The following is a 15,642-nucleotide window of genomic DNA, read 5'->3' as shown; positions in this document are numbered from 1 at the left end:
GAGATGTGAGAAATGAGCAACGATACACATGGATGTGCACATATGTACACATCTATATAGTGAGAGAGATCAAGTCCTGGTTTGTGCTCCTGGATCCAGATGTACTTGGAGCGAAAAGTGTCCTGGGGCTTGTTTATGTAAATAAACTCCCCTTTTTGAGCCAATAAACTTCCTTTTTGCCTAGTAGGTTTGATTTGAGTTTCTGCCTTACTAATCCTGACTAATTAGTGATTCCTGACTAATCTGCTAGAACAGAGCCAGGTCTGATGAATGAATTAACTCCTCAAGCAAGGAGTAAGGAAGGCACCAAGACACTGATGACAAATTTCTACTCAAGAAACATTCATTGAGTACCTGCTAAGTATTAGGCCTAATAGTCAAGATACTGAAATAAACTAGTCAGTTCAGGATGGCAAGGTGCTTTTTGCTGACAAAAGAGACTGACTCTTTTTTCTCTGACAAAAGACTCCATTCCCAAGGAGAAGTTCGTGACAGAAATGTCTTTGGGAAAAACAGCGTTCTTGAGCATTGTCAGAGCATGTTATTAGGTTCCCAAGGTGACTAATTTTTAAAGAAGACAACAATTATTTGAGGTTATGAATTCTATCTTCATAAAAATAGAATTCTATGTCCCTCTGTGTCTATATATCTCCTGTGGAACATGAGAACACAGGAATTTCTATGTAGGGGGAGGAACAACATGATGGTTAGCACATAATACATAAGTTTATTTCAGATTTGGGAAGGACTCCTGACTGGTTTGAGAGCTTACATTGGAGTGGAAGGAGCAGTGAGTGGGGAAAAGTTTAACTGTCACCAGTCCTAAGTCTAGTTTTCTTAGCAGCGTTTCTATTGCTTGAATAGGTTTTTCCTCATGTCAGCTTTCTTGGTCTATTCTTAGTATGAAAAGTCCAGGATAATCTAGAGCAATTTTGCTCTGAAATTAGTAAAGTAAGATTTCTTTGGTTGCAAAGCATGTGATCCACTCAGGTAAAGAGTAAGTGAATTTACTGAAGGGTGCTTGGGCCAGCAGCTCTCATGGTTTCCTCGTGGACCTCATGCTCTCACCTTTGACTTGTGTTTCTGCCTCTCCTTGCATCTGCTCTCCACACCAACCACCTCTCCTCTTTCTACTGACCAGCTTCCTCTGCTGACTCATCATTCCTACTTCCTCATCACTTCAGCCTGCACAGCGCTCATGGACATGACCCTTCCAACTTCAGCTCCCAACTTGAACTGCCAAATTCCTTCCATGTTTCTTAGTTCACATTCCTGAGGGGGACAGACTGATCAGTCCAGTTTGTAGTTTTGAGCCAGATTACCCAGAATCACTGGCTAGCTATGGGACATCCATGATCAGGATGGGGCAATGCCTGTGGAGCCAAATGAGAACACCAAAGAAGCAGGAAACTTTAGGGGCCTGGATGAGTATGATAATGCAGTCCTGGTTCATGTGCTTGTGTCTTTCCCCACAGGACCTGCAAAGTGGCTTAGTAGCTGCCATTTTTAGGTCATCCAATGTTCCTGTTTCTAGTGATACCAATTCTTAGAAATTTTCAAAGTATTTGTAGGAAAGGCAGGAGAAAAGCCCTTCTTCAGTAAGTCAGCAAGTAGAAGAAACCATGATCAGAAGAAGCAACAAGTGATGGCAGGGGGTGGGGTATTATCAAGCTAAATCTTGGGGTGGGGGGCAAAGAGAAAATAAGGGGATTATTTGGAGAACCAGTTTGAGACTAAGGAATATGCCCCCAGGAGGTAGGTCCACAATAATATGCCCTAGACCCACAGCTGCCCCTTATTCTATTCTCCCCCGCCCACAACCTAGAGCATATTAGGTCCCATATAAATCAATATTTAAGGTACCCTATTGTTTATACAAGCTAGTCTAGGAAACTGGCCACCATTTATGACCTTGCTCCTATAGAATGCATCCTCAGGATTGAACAACTAACTGACTTACAAATGGACTTGTGACACGTAATTGCTGCTAAAATTGGGAACTGCCTAAAAATAGATAGCAATTTGGGACTTTCACCTGAAAACCAACAATCACTAGAGAATCATCAGCTCGCAGGAAGAAGCTTCTGCTTCCCTTTCCCACAACCTACTTTGCTCCAACGAAGAAAAGTGCTACCAGGGTTTAGTCAGGTTTAAAGAAGTGACTTTAACCATGGGCTAATAGAGATTTTCACGGTTTCTAGTAAAGAGATTAAAAGTAATTCCAAATGTTGGAGCCAAAGTGATAAAAAGAGTGGGAGCTCTTTTGGGAGAGAAAAGGCAGCTATGTATCTGCCCCTTCTGCTTTTCTCTAGCTTCCAGGAGGGGTAAAGAGGCAACCTTTCCCTCTCCCCTTTATTCCTTTCTGTGCTCTCTCTGCCAAGAGGCTAGTTATATCAGAAGGCCAGGGCTGTGCTGCCTACAAAAGAATGTGCTAGGTAGCTCTAGGCCAAAATAACTCAAATTTAAGTGTGATCAGAAACACCTGGTGGAGTGGTAAATAATCCAGACTCTCTCCTGGAATTTGGCCAGCAGGTCTGGGTGTGGCCCAGGAACTTGTACTTTTAAAGGATGATTCTGGGGCAGTTAGTTTGTATATATTTGTGAAAGAAAGCCTGGACCCCGGAGCAGAATCTGGCTCTCCTGCTAAGGTGTGTGTGTTTGTGCACGCACATGCATGCTTGCTCTGCTTTAGTTCTGGGCTCCAGGAAAGCCTCTTGCTCAAGCAAAAGGTTTTGCTCCTACCTGAATCAGAAGAGCTCAACATTTTGAATTTGGAGCCAATGCCAAGTTAAGTAACAGCTCCCACTAGTTAGGCCATAGACCTCTGAGCCAGAACTTCCTGGGTAGAGCAGTGGTTCTCAACCTTGTTGTACATTCGAACTACCTGGGGAGCTTTAAAAAATACTGATGCCTGGGTCCCACTTCCAGAAAGTCTGATTTCATTTGTCTGGATGCAGTCTGGACAGTTGGGATCTTTTTTTTTTTTTTTGCGATACGCGGGCCTCTCACTGCTGTGGCCTCTCCCATTGCGGAGCACAGGCACCGGATACACAGGCTCAGTGGCCATGGCTCACGGGCCCAGCTGCTCCGTGGCATGTGGGATCCTCCTGGACCGGGGCACGAACTCGTGTCCCCTGCATCGGCAGGCGGACCCTCAACCACTGCGCCACCAGGGAAGCCCCAGTTAGGATCTTTTAAAGCTCTTTGGATATTTCTAATGGGCAGCCAAAGAAAACCACTGTAGTAGGGAAAATAATTTTCATTTTCCTGGAACCCTGGCTAAAAACAATCTCAATATTCGCTCTTTAACATGGTGGACACCATAGAAGAAAGATTGATATTTGCATTTCTGCAAGGTAAAAAAAAACAAAACACCAACAATATATAATAGATAATGTCTTGAATAGTGTTTACCTGTAAACATAGTCAAGGATAATAAAAATATTCTTAGTCTGGCTTCTTTTGTCCTTTGGCAAGAAAGAAAGGCATGGCATGATATAACGGAGAACTCTGTGAAGCATTTCAGAGATAAAGTCAACTACAACAATACTCCTGACTTCAAAAGCTTTCCCTAAAGAAACCGAAAGGTGTTAAACCTTTATGTTTTCTCTTTGTCCTGAGACCTAGCTGACCAGATTCATCGTTGATGTAGGTACAGCATTTCAGGACTATCTATGGCTTGATTCTTTTCATTTTCTAGAAATAGGTGAATGAATTTAACAGCAAACATATCAATGGACTATATCTTTTGAACAAATAGACAGCCAAATTCTGATCATGAGAGGAACAATGACTTTATTAAATCTGTAATATTCTAACATGTTCACACAAATTTAGTGACTAGTTTGCTTCAAGCTGTTTTTTTCATAACAATCTGGTGTATTGGGGTTTTGTGAGAATTAAACTATCTCTTGTCAAAATACAGTGCAATTCTGTATTTCAGGATGATGACATTTATCTTAGAGATAGGTTAATGGGACGATGTCTGAGTTAGTTGGATCCCTGCTGAAAAGCTTAAGAAACTGTAAGTATGTGCTCAAACTTAAGAGTTCTAAACTGGGGGTCCTTGGACAGAGCAATGTATGGATTTTGGGGAGGTCCACATACGCTCTGAAGCAGTTTGTGTAATTTTGTGTGTATATGCTTCGTTCTATTTTCCTAGGAGAAGGCCCATAGCTTCTATCAGATTCTCAAAGGGTTTATAACCACAAAAGGTTAAGACACATAGCTCCATATATTTAGATAGAGAATCCTCCACTCTAGGCCCCTCCAACACAGTGTGCTATTGAGAACAAGACATAGAAATTGAAAAATAATAATAACCTGCTTTGCTCTTCAACCCTGCTCTTCTCAGGGCCAGGATTATAGACATTTATGTGATGTACTGACAGCCATTAGGTCTTAGCTGAAACTGATTTGTGATAAATGAGCATCAAAGGGAGCAGCAGTGGCAAAGATTCTGACTTTTGCTTCTTTTGCTGAAACTTCCCTACCATTGCAGGAAGAGTAGGCAGTTTTGACCAGCCAGGAAAACTGATAGTGGCCAAGACAGAACCTCTGCTTTCAGTGTACAGAATGGGTACAGTTTTCTAATTGCAGGGCAGAGAATACATTTAATATTTTCCCAGCTGATTCCTGTTCCTGCGTGTAATTAGATGGTGTCAGCTTGAGTTGGTCATTGTTAAAGGCTGCAAATGCAGTACAGAGGTACCTACCTTTAATCACACCCAACATGGGAAGTTGTGGCTTTTCTGAAATGATAACGAGTAATGACTTTATGAAAAAATTACTTTAAATAGGAAGTAATTTAATTTTAAAATTTATTCAAATTATAAATATTAATTCTAATTCCTATTCGGAAATTTCTTCTAGGTGACGTTTAGCCTCATTATGGGGAGAAATGTGATTTTTTTGTTAAAACAATATTTTAAATAAAATTTATCTAATATTATATAGCATTACTTTTTCAAGACATTTGAGTAGGGCAGATATATAGCTAAATTTTCCCCTGATGTGAAAAATATAATGTATGAAGTTAATTTTTTATTAACAAGGTTAATTCCAAAATATATGTTCAGTATATAGTACTCAGTATACAGTTTTATGGGGATTCAAGGAGTGACAATTAGCACTGCAGATATTTAGATATGAAGCTAAACTCACATTTTTGTAAACTTTAATGTAATTATAATGGTTTTAGCTTTCATGAAACTTAATGTGCATTTGCCTAAACAAGAAGAAAAAGAAACCTTATTTAAAATTGAGAAAACCGTTTTCTTAAATTTGAATTATTGGAGTAAATGCAAGATAATCCTTTCCATGTAAAAATAGGGAAATACTTGTAAGTGTTTAAAATTGACACTGCTGCCATTCTTAAATCTGAGTGACCAGGAACCATCTAAAAATTGGTTTGTATTTGCTTTTGGTTTCTAATCTGTTGATTGATCCGAGCCATTTTGAAAAAGAGATGGCAATGTTTTATCCCTTCTTTAAAGAAGATTCCAGTAATTTAAACTGAAAAATGACACTATGTTTGAGCTACTGGTGGCTTAAGTTCTTGAACAATAACAAAGACAGCTAATAATTCCTTTGCTCTAATGCATGAGAAACAAATCAAATGTGAATATAAGCATTGTTAAATGCTAATGATTTTTCAAAATATTTTAACCTTTGAAATGACAGTAACTTTCTCCATTATAGATATATGACAGAAGTGGCAGAAATAAAAATGAATCAATTAATCTATTTGTAGATTGAAAATGAATATGACTGATTGCAGGACTCATAAAAATTGGATATTAATTTTCTTCTTGAGGAATACAAGTGAGGGTACTATCCTGGGTGATATTTATCCCCATATGGAAGAGTGGATTGAAAAAAAAATTTATTACTATGACATTTTAAGCCACATTACATTTATATAGTATTTTCATACTATTACCAGTTCAAAATCTTTGATAGTGGGATGTCCAGATAAAATTCTCACTGAAGTTTTGGATTACACCTAGTAGAGTGTAAGTGATCTTGTAGCTTACAAAGTTTAGGAAGAAACTCTGACCCCTGTATATTTTTTAAAAGTATCCATATTGTTTATTTAATCCCAAGTATTTTTTAATTGCTATCATGCTATTTTCCCCAGTCCTGGCTGGTGTTCTTTTCGGGGATGCTACATTGACCCATTCTTTTAAACAACATATATAATCTAGCAAGGCACATGTCAACAAGGCTTCAGGTTAAAGCCAGGCCTGGAAAATATTTTTCAAGCAATCCTGTCTCCATCCTTTCAGTCTGAGGTGGAACTATCGAGAGTGTGATGGGAAAATTGTATTGAGTGACATGTTGGGTCCTATAAGGGTCCTCCTACTCTGAGATTCTATGAATGGAATGGGTGGGGAGAATTAGTACAGTCTTCAGGCAGCATCTATAGCTGCTAAAGCCTCTGATGACCTTCTATGAGCTTCCTAATGTTACAGTCCGGCCTCTGCCTGCCTTGGGGGCAGCTGGGACCTGGCCTTGTTAGTGATAGCTGCAAAGGGCCGTGAGGCTCAACTGATCATCACTGGGTGAGGAAGTGTCAGGATCACTGTAGATCTGAGTCAGGGCTAAACTCAGGATTTCTTTCTTTTCTTTGTAAAAACGTAGTTCTTGTCCTGCTTTCCTGGCTTCCTCCAACTCCCTCAGGGCCATTCGTAGCTCTTGGGAGAGAATTCCTGGTGACTCCCGCTCCTTCATGATCCAGTCCAGGGCCATGTGGCTGCGCATCTTTTCATCTAGGGAATACTGGGAATAGTAGGAGATGACTTCCTGGGAGCCAAGAAACAAAGTCCAGAGTGTCAGTAAAGAGCAACAAAGGTACCTGGGCTCATGGCCTTCTGACGCCTCCTTTCCTGTGCCTCCACTACTCCCACCACACCCCCAGGGGTTCTACCAATAACCAAACCTCTCTGATGTTCACAAACTGAAGCCAAATCACAGGACATATCTCTTAAAGGAAATAGAGGGCTAAGCTGGTACACAAAGTAGGGTCACTCCAGGTTGAATCAAAACACTACCACCAGGAATGACCCAATAACGTTCACAGAACAGAGCTCTGACCTTGCTAGAAAATATGTCTTCCTTTGAAAATGCATTCCTATAACAATTGGTATGAACATTATCTCATTCACCGAACTCTTCTGCTCAGCATTATCTCCTTTGGCAAGATAAAAAGGGAAACAATTATATGGAAGGATTCGGACAGAACTGGGTTTGGTCACACCCATTGCAGAAAGCAGGGAGCTTTGAATCTGGACAAGACTTAGACACCAGGAGAATCAACTTCCTAACTGCTATGTTGTTAGCATAAGGAAGATGACAGACTGAATGGCTCACAGAGACTATGGGAGGAACTTTAAAAATGTATTATGGAATATAGGTATTATCATCATTGATATCATAATGGTACCTTCATGTACGTTGTCTCTCACTTTCTCCAAATAATTAAAAATTTGTCACTATCTGTCAATTCTCATGTTTAAAATTTGCCAATACATTGTAACATCATGTATAAGTTTGATGGATGCACTTTAAGAAGATCTTGTGGAGTGGATGCATTGTTTACTTTTATTTTCAAGAACATATGGTATTTATTTATGACCTTAACAAATTAAAAACAATCATGGAAAAGTGTTTATAACTAACCCGGCATATTTCAAAGGCTTTTTATTAAATCAAAGGAAAAGAAAAAAACAGCCAAAGCCATTGTCAGCTACTCATTTCTTTTCCATCTTTGACATTTTGAAAGCCAGGCTTTCTAAGCAAAGAACAACTAAAAACTCCTGGGGCTGCAGTGCATGGAAAACTCCTACATCCACTCTCATATTGCTGACTAGCAAAGGCTCTGTTTCTCATACAAATTCCTGTTAGCAAACTCTCAAAACAAACTACCATCTTCAAAGTCTAATGGGGTAAAGGAAGAATAAATCTTGAGGGACAGTAGGTGAGAACCGTTAAGTGCATGGGAGAGGGGGTTGTCTTTGCTACTAAAAAAAGGGAGAAGGGTGCTTTTTATAGGTAGCAAAGAAATAGTGAGACCCTGTCTCTGAAAAATAAAGAAGAAACTTCCAAACCAAAAAACAGGAGCGACTGAAATACCAGGTTGTCCACCTTTACAATCATTTCTGTTGTCCCTTAAGGACATTTGGTGAGGATGAGAAAAATCCTCCTGCTACACAACCGACTCTACCTGGTCTCAGTGAGGAGGTTCAGAAGCAGTGCAGACTCACGTTTCTTTCTGCCTTGAAGAGTGGGAGAGGGCACACATTCAGCAGGCAGGACAGGTGCATAGAGTAGATTCAGTATTTGACTTAGAAACTAAGTCTGTCTTAATGATCCCTTCATTCTGGCATTCAGTACAGGTACCTAAATCAGGCCTATGCCCAGCCAACGTTCTTCTGAGTGCATTTTTGGTCAGTCCCTGATGCAACTGGACTGATACATATCCTGGAAGATGACAAGCCATCTGCTCAGTCCATACAATGCAAACCTGTTTTTACTGGAAAATCTCACCTGTCGGGAACACTTTGTTTCACGAAGGGCTTTTAGGCTTCCATTCCAGTGCAATAGTTGGAAAATGGTCATAAGCTCCTATAAAACCCAAATACCTGTCATTAGTCTCAAAGCAGAAATGGGAAGGAAAGTGCCTCAGTGATTGCTGAGCAGGGCATAACTCTGATCCCCAACTATATTTGGGAAATAGAATATACAGTACAGCCAGAACACTTTGAGACTTTTCAAATACCACAGTCCTAGGCTTTCGGAGCATTTTTCCTTCCCTACCTTGCTATTTGGCACAAATTATTAAATAAAATACCTTTCAACATTAAAAATACATATGCTCTAACAATTATACACCGAAGAAATTATGTAAATATACCAGCACATCTTATAATAATGTACAGGCAAGGCTATTCATTGCATCACTTTTTAAAATTGCCCAAGACTGGGAATATTTTAAATGTTCATTTTTAAAGGAATGGTTAAATAAAATATCATCCTAAAGTGTAGCAGCATACGGCACCCCCAAATACGCCACTTGGGTATATTGATTATTTTGAGCTGTAAATACTTTAAAAACTGCAAAGAGGCTTTCTCTGAACTCCCCTTATCTGCCTAAAGATAGATCCTCCAAAAGGAACACAATTGTCATAAATCCCCTCCCCAGGAGTTGCATCAACCAGGGAAGATTGACTCTTATCACAGAAGTAGAAACTAAAGTCCATTCCACACCCAGACAAACTTTGTCACAAAGTATCATAGCTCCCATCTATTCTTCTGAGGGCCCATTCATCTTTCTTAAAGATTATTTAAGGCCTGAGAGGCCTATATCCCCTCTCCCCTTTCCCTATTAAGATGGTATTCAATCCTGAATTCTAAGCCACCCTGTGGAGGTACTCATTTTTCCCTGGGTACCTCTCACATGAACATGAAGTGTACTTCTGTTTTTCTCTTCTTCATCTGTCTTTTATTACAGGGGCCTCAGCTAAGAACTCAGAAGGGGAGAAGGAAAATGATTCTTCCTCCCTACAACACATTCATCCTACCAGATATGCTGCAATCACAAAGCATGAGAAGGCTCTCTAGTTCTAATATAAAGAGTCTCTATGAGGTGTTGTTAAGTTAAAAGCAAAGTGTCCAACATGTACACTGTGTGCTACTATTTGATTAAAAAGAATAGGAGATGCCTATAAACATTCGCTTATAAACGCCTAGAAGAGTTCTGGCAAGATACAAAAGAATCTGGTAACATGAGTTGCCTCTGGGGAGAAAAAAGGAAGGAGACCTTTCTCTGACATTCTTTGCACCTTTTGAATCATGCGACAATATTACGTATTAAGGAAAACAATTTAAATATATTGGACAAACATATAATGGACAAACTACAGAAATTGTAAAAAACCCCTAAGTTTATAAATTCAGTCAAGAAAATGCCTTAAAATATGGACAATAAGGTTGAACTGACATTAAAACTCACCCATAGTTTTCACATTCAATGGCTAGGGCTGAGCACAGCATTAAGCCTTTCTATCAGCATCATCCTTTCCCTGCATGATACCCAGGGCAAGCTAATGTGTATTCAACATACTGAAGATTTTATTTTCCTAATCGTATTAGGATTCGCAGTCTTCCATTGAAGTTACCTGCATTTTTTTTTCTTTTTTGACCAGAGAAACAACTACTGTGGATTAGTAGTACAAACCACAACTACATAATTGTTAGAAAATAACAATACAATTAAGGAACTTCCTGGTCATGAAGCTAGTTATGGAAACTTAACATTTAGACAGATGTCTTATGCCCATTCAAAAAAAGTGGACTTCTATTGTCTTTACGTCTGCTTGCTCTGGAAAACGCTTTCACTGTGAAAATCAGGAGACACAAAGTCACTCTGAGATTCCAGTTATCTTAAAATTATGAGGTAATTTTTTTTTTTTTTTTTTTTTTTTTGTGGTACGCGGGCCTCTCACTGTTGTGGCCTCTCCCGTTGCGGAGCACAGGCTCCGGACGCACAGGCTCAGCAGCCATGGGTCACGGACCCAGCTGCTCCACGGCATGTGGGATCTTCCCGGACCGGGGCACGAACCCGTGTCCCCTGCATCGGCAGGCGGATTCTCAACCACTGCGCCACCAGGGAAGCCCATGAGGTAAAATTTAAAGTGATAAGATCATCAGAAAAAATAGCACTATTCTCACGTCTAAAACTGCCATTAGAATGTCATGCTTTTCTTCTTTTCAGTTTGGGATAGAGTTTGGGATTTTGTGTATGTACTACTGCACAGTAAGCACCCCAAGAACCCACAGAGACCTTAGTAAAAGCAAAACCATGTGTTTCCATTAATTAAAATATGACATGGACACCAGCTGAGCTACGCCTCCTGCCCCAAACACTGACCCCACCGTCTGCCCAGGGTCCTAGGTCCAGTGTCTGGGTAACCCACCCCTCTTATGCTAATTTGGAAAAGTGAGAGTGGTTTGTTCCATAACCAAATCTTGCCTAATCTGGATCTCACCACTATGCTTCTTATCAAAGTAACCCTACTGGGGCTTCCCTGGTGGCGCAGTGGTTGAGAGTCTGCCTGCCGATGCAGGGTACACGGGATCGTGCCCCGGTCCAGGAGGATCCCACGTGCCGCGGAGCGGCTGGGCCCGTGAGCCATGGCCGCTGAGCCTGCGCGTCCGGAGCCAGTGTTCTGCAACGGGAGAGGCCGCAGCAGTGAGAGGCCCGTGTACCGCAAAAAAAAAAAAAAAAAAAAGTAACCCCAGTAACTGAGGAAGATAAATTTGTGCTGCCCTTCTTACCGTACCCTCAAGCCTACTCAGTGAATGCTTTGCAGCCATAAAAATGAATAGGAATGCGCTTTTGGTTCTGATATGGAATAGTCTCTACCGTGTTACAGGAGGGACAATATTTACAAATAAGACATATTGTCTTATGTTTTATCTTAAGACTCCACTTAAATTTTGTATTCTATTGTTTGCGCATTTTTTTAAAAGAAGAAAATAAACACGACTCCACTCCTTTCCCCACCCTGCAATCTTCATGTAAAGCTGACAACCCAGAAAGATATATTGAATTTATTCTGTGGCTTCCAATAGCCCTCTTGGCATCGTCCTTGCATCCTTGTGGCCCAGTCTGAGAAACAACCTATTGCCAACAGAGCTCTTAATTCCATCCTCTGACGACTGTTGCCTTAGTAATATATTTTTCTCCCAATGTCCTCTCAGCTCTTATTCTTATCTGTGCACTAAGCCCCCCCATCCAGATAAATTTCTTTCATGCCACTCAGCAGTTCTCCTAAGACTTCAGAACCCACAATTCTGTGAACAGAACCAGAAATCTTTCCCATGTGCCTTGGCAACCTACATCTCTCAAAAACTTCCCCACAGAGACCTGAACTGTTTCTGCCTGCAAGAAGAGAATCATCCTCCTCCTTATTCCCCAAATTCCTATTCTACCACCAAGCAGTTTTTCCCTCTGCAGTAATACAACTGCCTCTTCTTCATTGTTGCTCTTGTTCCTAAAATCCCCCAGGAAAGATAACCTTCTGTCTGCCTTCTTACCTTATGTCCTGATCTAGTTCTTGCTCTCCTCTCTGGAGATAATGACTCTCACCATCGTCATATAAAGTATATTGAAATATTTCCACATTCTTCCTGTCCCACCTCTTTATTTCCCCTCATATGACCAAGTTCACTATCTTCAGATCTTCCTGAAGCTGTATGAGTCCTGGGCTCAACCCCAGGAAATTCTTGTGTGCCTCACATTGATTCCATTGGAAATCCTTGCATTATGGCAGAGCGGCAAGGAGAGGGTAGCCAGGGACTTCTGTGAGGATTCGTTTCATCGTTTCACCATGACTCTTCACTGTCTGGTCTTCACAGCCTCATTTTCTACCTGTAGAAGCCCTATCACTTTGAAGGAAGTCTGTTTGGTGATCTACCTGTCCTGCTCCTTCCTCACTGAAGTCTGTACTGTGTTTGTTACGTGGGCTGATCTAGAAGCCTGAGTCAACTGGGTGGGCTGACAGATAAACAAGAAGCTGGCCTAGAGGTAGGGCTGGGACTAGGGTGAGGTGAGTCAAGCAAGATTTAAGGTACATCGTACAAGTTCAGGGTCTTTTATTTAAAATTCTGTCTTTATTTAAAATTTGGATGTTTTGTTTGTTATGAAGTTTTGCACATTTATTTTGAGTTTTTAAAATACTGCATTATAATATTAGTTGCCTTGATTACTGAATTTTTTGACGCTCCTTTAAATTTTGTACCCGAGTTCAATGCCTAACTCTTCTTACCCTAGCCTGGGCCCTTCTGGGGATTTGTCTCAGGGACAAGGCTGGCTTCACGAGCTTGTGATCTGTGCACAGAGGCTCTGAGCTTGGTTTAGTGCGCCGTACTCTTGAAATTCTTAGTAATTTTTGAGTAAAAGGCCCTGAACTTTCATTCTGCACTGGCCCCATAAATTATGTAGCCAGTCCCCTTCAGCAAAGTAAATTTAAAATCGAATGGTGAATCAAGCCCTGTGTTTTCTTTCTCTCCAAGGAAATTGCAGTTGTAGCTTTCATTCTACAGCTTTTCTGGTTCATTTTGTCATTCATTAAATTTAAACCAACAACAACCGGGCTCTGTCCTCACAGTGCTTCCTAGTGTTGCCTCCTATGAGAAACAATGTTTGGCCTCCCAGCTACTCCCCGGGGAGAAAATGTACACTGCTTCTCTCTGGAACTCTGTCTGGGAGACTGGCTTGGTTCTGTGATTCATCAGAAATAAGAAAAACAAACAGTGTAAATGGAGAACTTGAAAAACAGGTGGGCACAATCTCCCCACCCAAGAGAATAGATTTAAGAGGAAATTTGTTTATGGGATGAGGTTTTAAAAGGCGACCTGGAGAATTTAGCAAAGATGTAAATAAACAACTCGTCTTTGGACTGCATTAGGCTTCAGAATAAATATATTAACCAGCTTCAGTCAAAGTCTGCCTTGAATCTGACCTTGACAAGACCCAGTGGCCATCCCACCCCCCAAACATCAGGCAGTTTTCTCTATGGGGAGGGGCAAGGCTACCTTAAACAGGCATCCCAGCCTCCCTCCCACGAAGTGAAGGTAAGCAGAAGCATATATCATGTTTCCTCTGAGCTCTGCCTCCTCGATGGCCCCCCTGAAAACCTGCAGGCAGTCAGGAGACACCAGTCTTGTTTTTATACCGTATAGTCATCCATAGCTAGATACAAACACACATCTATTACCCACCAGGGGTACTGAATTGCTGTGTTGACTGCAAACAGCCCAGGTCTGTGGTCAATTCCCATTATGTGCAGAAACAAGCTGATGCATTTAACCCAGGCCACCAAGGAATGTGTAGGAACCCAGCAGGCAACCTGGAGCTGGCGGAAGGAAGAGGGATGTGCTTCATGGCCCTCCTCCTAGGTTGCCAGAATCCCTACTGGGAGGAGGGAGTTTGGATTTTTCCTGCCTTCACATCTTCCTCTTCCTTTGTCCCTCATCCAGCACCCAGCCTCCATTTTGAGAATTTATGAAGCATTTCCACAGTATGATTCAAATTATTATTTCATGTATTTAAATACCTTACTACACAGACCACACAGAAAACATGCAGCCCGTAGCAAGGCAATTAAAGTATTACTAAAAGATGGTTGAGTACAGCCTTTCATAGTACTTGGACAGAATTTTAAGAATTTTTTAAAAAAAATCTTGCCTTCCCTATATTTGGCAGACTAACCCACTGTGTTAAAAAATCATTCTTGATTTTTCTGAAAATAGCTACTAAATCCTATACAAGCTATTATGTACTGGGCCAGGCAACATTCATTGTATAATAAAAGAAGTACAATATTCTTCTGTCAGGGTTGAGGGGGGAGGAATTAACATAAATGAGATTCTTCCTTCGGGAATCACCATGCTAAATGTTTTATAAATGTCATATTATATACGCCCCACAAAAAGCCTACACAATGGGTATCGTGATGCTTATTTTGTAGATGGGAAAACTGAGTCTCAGAACGGTTAAGCTCACAGGTGGCAAGTGGTAGCACAGGCTTTACATGTAGGTCTGTATGGTTTTTTAAAGTTTGTGTCCCTTCTCTTGTGTCATGCTCTTTCCTTTTATTTTTTTTCTCTGTTTGACTTTAGATTGTTATGGAAGATTAAAAAAAAAAAAAAAAAACCCTTGACAGTTCCACTCTTTTATTCTATAGCAAGGGCCCTGAAACATTTAATGCAGGGGAGCTACCTTGTCCTCATTGTAAAGCCTTTAGGTTAAATAAAGTTGTCAAGGGAATCCATCTGGTAGCTTCTGGCATTTCAAATGAAGCAGTCCTTCTTCAGAAATATATATAATAACAGTTCTCAGCTTTCACTGAGCATTAACCATATGCCAGGAACTGTTCTGGACTTTCTATGTGGTCCCATTTAGTCTTCACAATAGCACAGTGAGGTAGCACCACTACTATTATTGCTACTATTATTCTTCCTGATTTACGTACAAACGAGGAAACAGATTTAGAGATGAGCAGCTGAGCCCACTCCCAAGCCTGGGCTCAGAACCACTGAGCTGCTGCATGCCCCTGTCTACACCAGAAGGTGAGCTTCAGGGTCTCTTCCAAACAAAGACAAACAACATCAAAGGTCAGGGAGACCACAACCGCTTAAGGAGAAACCTGGATGACTGAGCTCTTCCTAGGGCAGGGTGAAGAAAGAGTATTTTGTGTCAATCAAATGAGAGAGTGATGAGGAAAATTACTGGTTTTTAAAAATGGGCAGGTGGGACATATCCACCTGAGAAGTGGCTATGCCATTGTAGTCAGGAAAAGAGTTTGAAAGGTACCAAAGATGGTATTTGGAAGGTGGTGGCTTCAGGATTCAGCTGTAACACCACTGTAAATTATACCATGATGAACATTTTGTGTCCATAAAACTTTATATTCTGACTGCTTCTTGGAATCTAACCTAAAAAAATAGAAATCTTGGCGGGTAAAGTCTCCTCATTATAACATTGCATATTGATTCCTACTGGCATTGATGTATATGGATGGTCAACTGTATTCGTGTTTAATATTTTAGAGAGTGCACTTTGCATTCTCAATAACT

At 40.7% G+C, this 15,642-nt stretch overlaps 1 protein-coding gene across 4 annotated transcripts in view; it reads right to left on the bottom strand.

Moving 5' to 3' along the window:
* Window positions 1-6,065: 6,065 nt before the first annotated feature.
* Window positions 6,066-15,642, bottom strand: part of LIX1 (limb and CNS expressed 1) — a 49,993-nt gene continuing 40,416 nt past the window's right edge. For all 4 annotated transcript variants that reach the window (XM_027100551.1, XM_027100553.1, XM_027100550.1 and 1 more), the window contains 2 exons: window positions 8,548-8,625; window positions 6,066-6,804 (listed from right to left, as the gene is read on the bottom strand). In XM_027100551.1, the coding sequence (XP_026956352.1) occupies window positions 6,517-6,804; window positions 8,548-8,625 (366 nt within the window). In that variant the 3' untranslated portion in view covers window positions 6,066-6,516. The remainder of the gene's footprint in view (window positions 6,805-8,547; window positions 8,626-15,642) is intronic.

Source organism: Aethalodelphis obliquidens, unplaced genomic scaffold, assembly GCF_003676395.1.
Source record: "Aethalodelphis obliquidens isolate GAN/ISIS:26980383/991018 unplaced genomic scaffold, ASM367639v1 scaffold4, whole genome shotgun sequence".
Lineage (NCBI taxonomy): Eukaryota > Metazoa > Chordata > Mammalia > Artiodactyla > Delphinidae > Aethalodelphis > Aethalodelphis obliquidens.
Note: the sequence above shows the minus strand (reverse complement) of the source record. Positions and strands in the feature narration are given on the sequence as shown.